A 9402-nucleotide genomic window follows, 5' to 3' on the forward strand; every position below is an offset into this window, starting at 1 on the left:
ATGACCTGAGCCCAAGGCAGACGCTTAACGACTGAGCCACCCAGGCACCCCAGCCTGAGACAACGTCACCTACACAAGATTTAAGATCATACAGACACTGAAAATAGTAAAAGAGAGTGAGGAAAGGTTTACCACGGGAGAGACCTTGGTGAGGGGTGGGAAAACAGTTGGTGCAGTGAAACATGGGGAGTCCTCCCAACCCCATGCCTGCGAAGTTTCAGACACTCTGGGAGAGTAGGGGGCGGAAATCAGTGTCTCATGACATATATAGCTGCCTGAAGATTTAATCGATATAACAGATTTTGTTAGGGCTTATGTCCTCCAGTGGTCTTTAAGTTTGAAAGGGAACAAAGCAAATAGCTACTCTACGCCAGACCAGGCAACTCACTCACCATCTCATGTAATCTTCATAAAATGGCCAAATTATCTCCTTTTTAAAGAAAAGGAAACAGAAGCTTAGAGATTACATAAGGCCGTGGAACAGGTAGCTAATTGGAACAGAACTGAAACCCAGGAGTGACTGAAAGGCCTATTGCTTTCCAGTCCTTCACAGCTGACCCTCCTTGTCAGTGTTTGGCCTTTAGTACTCCTGGGGTGACCTGCAGACTGTACACTTGACTAGGTCAAAAATTAACTCCCTGCGTAAGATGCAAGTGCAACACTTAAACACATTTGTGATAATGAATGCAGACAATGGAAACTAAGCAAAAGTGGAATTATAAAGAACTCTAAAATTTACTCTAAATTAGAAATAATTCATTGAGCTCACATTCCTGAAACAAGATAAGCACACAATGACCTCTGACAGGGTGGGTGTATTAAAAATGTTGGACTCCACTGTTCATGACCTGGAAGGTCATGACGCCTCTGGCTTACCCAAGAGAAGTGCTCAGGCACTGCTAAGATGGGCTACAGCAGCAGCAGATGGAAACTGGGAGAAAGGGAGGGACGAGGCAGGAAACACTTCTTACTTCTTTGCGTTTCTCCAGCAGGCTCTCCAGCCGCTCAGGTGCTCTCTGTCCTGGCCCCTTATTTCGTTCAGCCTCATACTGTCGCTGATTATTATCTTTGTGCAGACTCAGCTGAAGGGCAACTCTTACCAGGGAGGTCATTAGCTTCATGGCTTTGAGCCAGGAAAAACAAGAAAAGGGAATTATTATTTAGGTCAGAGGAGTGAGGATAGGTTCAAAAAAGAAAGAAAAAAAAAGCTTCTTGTGGTTTCAGTGGGAAGAGGAGGAGAAAGCGGGAAGTGGGGCAGTTGGGGGAAACTTACCATGGCTGCTGCCACCACTGCAACCAAAAGACAGAACAGAAAGAAAAAGATTAGAAAAGAAGAAGAGGGCGCTTGTGTGGCTCAGTGGGTTAAGCCTCTGCCTTTGGCTCAGGTCATGATCTCAAGGTCCTGGGATCATGCCCTGAATCTGGCTCTCTGCTCAGCAAGGAGCCTGCTTCCCCATCTCTCTCTGCCTCTCTGCCTACTTGTGATCTCTGTCAAATAAACAAATAAAATCTTAAAAAAAAAAAAAAAGAGGAAAAAAAAAACAAAAAGAAAAAAAGGAAGGGCAGTAAAAAAAGCTAGCGGAGTGACCCTAACATCTGGAGCAGACTTTTTTTCTCCCTCTTTTGGGCTTCCTTTAATCCTCAGCATATTCCCTGCAGGTGAGCTATGAGAAACAAGTTAAGGCTGAAAATGGTCACTGTAATCTACCCTTTCCTGTAATACCACTAGTGAGAAACTTGATAGAAGTTCAGGTAAGAAGCCTGCCCTTTAAGCAAAGAGCTCAGACAGAGGTAAGAAGGAAGATGCAGGACCGAAGAACAGAGGAAATTCCCCAGAGAACATTTATAGAATAAAAGTGCGTGCTCACCTGCCAGGGTGCTGGTGTGACGGAAGGCACGGACCTGGGAGTCTGACAGTCCAGTGAGCAGGGAGATGAGGTTGTCCATCGGGAAGCCGTCATAGAGAAGGCTATACTGGCACTGAAAGACCAAGGTCTTCACAAATTCACAGAAGCTGCCCTGGAACTTTTTCCAGGATGGACCTGGTGCTGTCAGCGGATAGTCTCCTGAGTCCTACAGGATTTATGGAAAGGATGAGAAAAGTATTATCAAGTCTATGAAACCACAGGGACTTGGGATGTCAAAACCCAATAGCAGAGTAAAAATGTATCTCTGGTACACCTCATTTCCTGCTATTCTCAACTCTAGATGCTTATTCAGATAACATCTATGGGTCCCTTTTGCCCCTAAGAAATTAAACTCCTTCCAAAAGCTATCCTATTTCCCAAAATCAGAAAAAAGGAAATAATGGGCCTTGGATTTTGAAATAAGAGTGGCAAGAGGATTCTGGTTGTCCTTCTCCACCTCGTTAAACTGTTCTGTCAGGTGCCGGATGATCTCGGAGTTGGACATCTTCTTGAACATCTCGGGGGTCACATTGCCTGAAGAATGGAGGAAATGAGGTACTTAAGAGAAAAATAACAGGACACTGTGACCATATGCATATACACCTAAGATGAGCTATGGAATACGCTGAAAAAACCTTAGGTGGGGAATCAGAAGACCTGAATCCTCATCATAAATCTGGTACCAGCCAACTGTGTATCTGCTATAAAGCAAGGTCTCTAGAAAATCCAAAGGAATCAAACAACAGAAAGCAATGGAAAGCTATGGTTTAAAAAAAATCCAAACAGGGGCATCCAGTTGGCTCAGTCAGTAAAGCAGATGACTCTTGATCTCAGGATAGTGAGTTCAAGCCCCACAGTGGGTGTGAAGCCTACTTTAAAAAGAAAAACAACAACAACAACAAAGCAATAAAGCTACACCAATTCTGGATTCTTATAATGCAACCTGCCTGAGATCATCTTGCCCCAGTAAATTAGGTCATGACCTCTGGGGATCTGGGGCCCATAGCTTCAGTGGCGAAATACAGAAGGAAATGGCTAAGGAAATAACGAATAGTAAAAGATTATTTCATCTAGAGAAAGAAAGACTAAAAAATGTCTAATGGTCTATTTTCATATTTGTGAATATCATCTTCATTGTGTTAGTGTGATTAGTTATTTTTCCCCAAAGGGTCTTAGCTCCAGGCCAACATAGTTCCCTAACTGGATCACTTACCTATTTATCTATCAACAACATAGATCAGTGAAACTTTTCTAATGCTTTACTTTCTCCCTTTATTTAGAAAACAATTAGTCTTACTCATCTAAATGTAGCAAAAGTTTCATGACGTAGGAGTAAAGGGCTAGGGAGTACAAGGGGTAGGAGTTTCCTCACCTTTACAGCCACAAGATCGGATGAAAAAGTTAATGAGCTCCAGGAATCCTGCATCCTGGTCTTGCTTGTAGCTATCCAGCCATTCATCCACCAAAGACTAGGAAAACAAGATGGATTATTTCTATTTCTGGCAATATGACAGACTGAAAATGTTATAGGACTGTCCCCACTGAAACAGCTAAACTTCTGATAAAAATATTAGAAACATATTCTAAAAGGTATTGCTGAACTGGAATGAAAAGTAGAATCCCATATAGATAAAAAAAAATGAGGTGAAGGTAGCAATCCTGGGAGATAAGGAAGCCGATTTTTGCTCTGAGGGTTCTATTAAACGCTGGCCATTCTGACTTTCTGTCCAGATAGCTGCATGGAACATAGAGCATGAAAGAGCTTTTGGGTTTTCAAGAAGAGAGCTCCAAAAAGAGGTTTCTGTAATAAAGCTAAGTGCTAGAAAAAGTCACATCATGGAAGCAGGAATGGGAAACAAACCTACAGGCTAGCAGGGGACATCAAGAAAACTAGCTTGTTATGACTAGTGGAGGGGGAAAAGAACTCTCCCTTGAGAACTCATAACCATAAGCCATCTCTCAGATCTGGATTTGTAGTCCAGATCCACACTATCTAATGATCAGAATACTCTCAATCAGAGAATTTAATTCCAAGTGATTCTGGAATGTTCCCAGTCAACTACAGAAGCAAATGCAGATTCTTCCCTTAAAAGCCCACCTGTAACCCAGGGCCCAAAGAATTCCAACATATAGAGCTCCAAGAAAAATGAGCAGCTCACAGTGAAGCTTAGTAAGGAAATAAGGCACTGAAAATCAGAATTATCAGGGAAAAAATGGAATTACATTCACAGACTTCAAACATTTAAAATTATTACAGATTATAAACCATGCTACAAATAAATAAATAAGTAAATAAAATCTTTTAAAAACCCCACTTTTATTTCACAGAGAGAGAGATCACAAGGAGGCAGAGAGGCAGGCAAAGAGAAGGAAGCAGGCTCCCTGCTGAGCAGAGAGCCCAATGTGGGGCTCCATCCCAGGACCCTGAGACTCTGACCTGAGTCAAAGGCAGAGCTTAACCCTGAGTCACCCAGGTGCCCCCTGATAGAACTATTAAGAGACATGGAGAATAGAGTGGGAAGTTCTAATTTGATGTCTAATTGAATTGTGGATGATACTGGAATGACAAAGAGGCACTATCTGAAAAGAATTTTCCAGTCATTGAAAGACACCAATCTTCAGAGCCTAGAAGCAACAGATTTCAAACATGACAGAGAGAGGGAACAGAAGCAGGGGGAGTGGGAGAGAGAGAAGCAGGCTTCCGGGGCTTGATCCCAGGACCCTGGAATCATGACCCGAGCCGAAGGCAGATACTTAGTGACTGAGCCACCCAGGCGCCCCTCTTTATGGATTTTTTTAAAAAAAAGATTTATTTATTTGACAGAGATCACAAGTAGGCAGAGAGTTGGGGTGCGGGGAAGCAGGCTCCCTGCTGAGCGGAGAGCCCAATGTGGGCTTGATCCCTGGCCCTGGGATCATGACACGAGCTGAAGGCAGACACTGAAAAATCCACTGAAACCACCCAGGCACCCCCTCTTTGTGGATTTTAATACATCTCTCTGCAATTGACATACCAGACCAAAACCAAACAAAAAACCCAAAAACCTCGTATAAATATCAAAGCTGTATCACATTTAACACTTTTGATCTCACCCAAGAGAACACTCTATCCAGCAACTGGAGAACACACACCTTCTTTGAGCATATGTGAAATAGTTTTGGAAATGAACTGAATGCTAAGTCATAAAGCTAGTGTCCGGGTGCCTGGGTGGTTCAATGGGTTAAGCCTCTGCCTTCAGCTCGGGTCATGATCTCAGGGTCCTGGGATTGAGCCCCACATCAGGCTCTCTACTCAGAAGGGAGCCTGCTTCCTGCCCCCCCCCCTCCTGCCACTGGACTCTCTGCTTACTTGTGATCTCTCTGTCAAATAAATAAATAAAATATCTCAAAAAAATAATAAAGCTAGTCTCCATGTTTCAAAGACCACATTTTCTGACTATAATGTAATCAAGTTAGAAAACAATAACAAAAATATAAATAGAAAAACTCCTTATGTGTGAAAATCTAAAACTGTTCTAGAAACTATAAAAATCTACATTATACATCAATAAGACTGTGTCTCAAATAATTGAAGTGAGTCACAGAAAACTATATAAAGATGGTTCATTTATTTAAAGAACATATTCGCTAGTGAACAAAATATAAGGAAAGACAAGGGAATGATTAACAGAAAATCTACTCTAGTGATTATCTCTGGGTGGTGAGGGGCTGCCTGGGCTGGATGGAGAGAAGATATATTACGGCACTATTAATGTTTCTTGAGCTGAGACTAGAAATGTGGGTGATTATTCAAATTTTTAAAAACTATATATGAGCCTTCTACACTTTTAGATGTAACAGAATTACAATAAAATTATGGGAAGAAAATGCAGGGAAGGAGAAAAAAACTGGGTTTAATTGTTAAAGCGGAGCTCAAAAGTGACAAGGGTGAACAAGTTGCCACCCATACCCATGATTTCTCTCTAGATTATCCAATGCCACTGCTTGCCTCCTCCATCCTGATTAATAAAAGCAAAATCTATCCTGTTCTGTGATATTTTCAGGAAAGCAGCGTTCTGTCACATCCAAGGTCTTCCTTACATCATTCCAAGGATTCACTCCATGGTCTTATCACTCTTTCCTCATACAGGTTACACTCCCTACATCGTCCACATTAAATCAATTTTGTAAACATGTGTCCTTATATTTCTACAACAGGTAAGATGGTAACAAGAAACAGAGGGTGAGACCCTGTTTTACCTGCATGTCACTTTTGGCAGCTTTCACAGCATCGAAGAGATGACTGGCTGGTACCTCTGAGTCTTTCTGGCCATCACCACGTATCATTCGGGACCCCTTCTTTGGATGTTTTGCCACCTAGTAAGTACAAAGAGATCAAAAGTATTTTAAAAAAGTCAAAGTGATAGGGGCGCCTGGGTGGCTCGGTGGGTTAAAGCCTCTGCCTTCAGCTCAGGTCATGATCCCAGGATCCTGGGATCCAGCCCCCCACCAGGCTCTCTACTCAGCAGGGAGCCAGCTTCCTCCTCTCTCTCTGCCTGCCTGTCTGCCTACTTGTGATGCCTGTCAAATAAATAAATAAATAAATAAATAAATAATCTTTTTTAAAAAAAAGTCAAAGTGATAGTAACAGTCTTATTGCCACACAAGTAGGCTTAAGCTGCCAGTTTCACAGCAGAATTTGATCTAAAATAACGGATTCTTACGTTGTAAGCTTTATTATTTCTAACTTTTGCTTTTTTTAGATTTGACAGAGATCACAAGTAGGCAGAGAGGCGGGGGTGGGGGGGTGGGAAGCAGGCTCCCTGCTTAGCATGGGGCTCAATCCCAGGACCCTGAGATCATGACCTGAGTCAAGGGCAGAGAGGATCAACCCCGCTGAGCCACACAGGCACCCCACTTTTTCTTTTAAAAAGTCCCTTAAACCATTCTTTTTCCTTTCTATCTTTAATAACCTTCTTTTATTCCTTTCTCTTCAAAATTTCCCTTCCTCCTTACTTCTGTCCCTTAACACTCTAAGTTTTGCTCTTTCATCAAACATTACCTGAGCCTTTTCTAGGTTTTTGTTTTTGCTGCTTCCCAGACTAGGTTCAAAAGCAAAATGAGACTGATTGACTCACTGGGGTTGTTTTGAGGGGTCGTCTTGCTGCTCTCTTCCTCACGCTGCGTCTCAGGCTATCTTCAAAGTCACTGCCTTCATCAGCTGACAAAGAATCACTATCCCTATGAGGGAGTGTGGTTCTCCTTAGATACGCCACCCCAGTCCCTCTGTATAAAATGGCAAATGTATTATAATTTCTTTGTCTGTAACTGTAGGCCCTTCCCCATGAGAAAAATATATTCGGATTTTTTTCTGAAGAGGAGGTTTACTTTAACAGGGAATAGAGACAAAATCTTAAAGGAAAACTTTCACTTGAAGAAACAGTGACGATGAAAAATGAAAACGGGAGTGGGCAAAGGACAGAACTTTCCTAAAATTCTCTCTAAGAAAGTCAAATGATAGGGATCACTGCTGTGGAGAAAAATTGGCATGCCTTGGGAAGTCACACATTAATCATATGTAAACTGGAGATTAACAGGTGCCTAGAGTTAAATTTCACCTCTTGAAACAAGTTCACAAGTGTTATTGGTTAAAGTTAAACTTCTATAATAGATAAAATCTGGTTCCCAGCAGTAGCACTGATAGAAAGGTGTCAGAGGAAGCCAATTAAAAAATAACCAGGAGATAAATCACATCTTGTATGAGGTTATTTTTTTTTCCTGGAAAGATTAAAAAAAAAAAGATATATTATTATAACCTTCATAAAGTAAGCTCAAAGATAAGGATAGACGGATCTGTTTATAAAATCCCCCCCAAAAGGAACATCACACACCAACTAACAAGTATATATAACTTGTTAAGAAACAAATGAACTCGTCTCCTTCCCCCACCTCCCCACACCTGTACACGTCGAATATACAAACGTATTCGAGAAAGACTCGGATGAGCTGGATAATGGACTTAGAAGATGTATTATTTTTGGTGCCTACAACATGCAGGGCAGGAAAGAGGAAAAACAAAAAACAAACAAAAACAAAAAAGCAAAACCAGCCAGGGGAGCTGGAAAGCATCGCTGTTCTGAACCAGTAAGCTTCTCTTAACGTTTTCAGAGAGTCACAGGCATACAAAGGGGAAAGCTGCCCACACTGCCCGAGAAAGCCAGGCAATGCAACAAGTTCTCACCAACTCCACTCACCCCTGTGAGGTCTGGCCCGAGTCCCTGTTACCATAGGGCACACTGACAGAAGAACTAGAGGATGCAGACAAGCCCCTCTGTCCACCTCCTGCTGCTCTCCGCAGCGGCGAGGACACACTGCTTGGGGAAGAGGAGGACCGCAGGGTAGGCATGCTGGTCCTGCTGCGGAAGAAAGAGAGAAAAGGGCCTTTATCCACCACGTCTCCAGCCTCGGCTGCAAACATGCCCTCTCTTTCCAAGGGGACTGCTCTTCAACTCGGGGTTGGGGTGTGGATGCACCAAAAAGAAAAGAAAAAAAAAAAAAAGACAAAAAGTCATGCCTCTAAGACACCATGGCCTGAGGGGTGCGGGCTGGGAGTTGTTCTCCAGGGTTGCAGCAAGACGCACCCCTGAGCCGCTGAAAGCAAATCCTTCTCTGCAGGAGTCCAAGCGTCGGTGGCCCCGTGCAAGGGGACCGGCTCCCTCACGTTGCAAGTAAACCCCCCCCACACACAAACAAAAAAGGACCCACTCCTGCATTTTCAAACTGGAGCCTGATTCCACATTGAAGTGAATAGGTAGCGCTCAATGCCCGGGGGGCGCAGCCGCCATTAGAACCGGGCCAGAAACACTGAAGGAGCAAACGCAAACTCGCGTTCCCCTTTTTTTCCCCAGAAGATGGTATCTCTGACAAGATCCTGGGGTAAGTGGGCTGAGGAGCTTCCTAGCTGTTGAAAAGACTATCAGTCTCTTGGGGGGCTGGGGCTTGGGGCTCCTGGCCTCTCTGGAGAAAACCACTGAGGCATGGAGGACGGCGATTCCTCTCTCGGGGCTGCGAGTGCAGGTGGGAGGGCTTAGTCCCAGGTCCCAAAGGAGCCTCACTGTTTGAGCCGGGAACAGCGACGTCTGGTTGGGCAGGAATGAGGAAAAGATCACTGCCTCCGGTCCCTCGGGGGTTCTGCGGTCACCCCACCTCCAGGAGAGGCGCCGGCAGCTTCCCTTGCGGCGGTGGAAGAAGCCAGAAAAACGCGGGAAGGCACGAGGCACGTTGTGCGCAGGCGCGAGCTCAACGGCCCGTCCCACTGCTGGTAATTGTCGCGAGGCTTGGGCGTGCGCGATCTCGTGCTCACCACGTTCCAGTCACGCTGCACGGGAAGCCTCGTGAGGGCACGAGCTTTTCGGCGTGCCGCCCCGTCACGTGGGCTGGGGCGCGCAGACCGCCTGCTTTAGCCCTTCTCCATCCACGTCCCGCCCTCTTGGCCCCCAATTTCACCCTCCATTGG

General features: G+C 44.2%; 1 protein-coding gene across 4 annotated transcripts in view; it reads right to left on the reverse strand.

The window, feature by feature from the left end:
* The window catches only part of STAG3 (stromal antigen 3), a 36512-nt gene extending 27257 nt beyond the window's left edge, over positions 1-9255 (reverse strand). For 2 of the 4 annotated variants that reach the window (XR_006605249.1, XR_006605248.1), the window contains exons 1-8: positions 9002-9255; positions 8141-8302; positions 7025-7127; positions 6147-6263; positions 3280-3376; positions 2365-2441; positions 1869-2073; positions 972-1123 (exon numbers count right to left, since the gene is read on the reverse strand). Coding sequence is in view for 2 of the 4 variants with exons in the window: in XM_045075047.1 (XP_044930982.1) it covers positions 972-1123; positions 1869-2073; positions 2365-2441; positions 3280-3376; positions 6147-6263; positions 7025-7127; positions 8141-8292 (903 nt within the window). In the remaining 2 variants the exon portion in view is untranslated. The remainder of the gene's footprint in view (positions 1-971; positions 1124-1868; positions 2074-2364; positions 2442-3279; positions 3377-6146; positions 6264-7024; positions 7128-8140; positions 8303-9001) is intronic. The other 2 variants (XM_045075047.1, XM_004761490.3) reach the window with 1 other exon arrangement.
* Between the last annotated feature and the right edge of the window lie 147 nt (positions 9256-9402).

This window comes from Mustela putorius, unplaced genomic scaffold (assembly GCF_011764305.1).
Source record: "Mustela putorius furo isolate JIRA1106 unplaced genomic scaffold, ASM1176430v1.1 tig00000139_pilon_pilon_pilon, whole genome shotgun sequence".
NCBI classification, from domain to species: domain Eukaryota; kingdom Metazoa; phylum Chordata; class Mammalia; order Carnivora; family Mustelidae; genus Mustela; species Mustela putorius.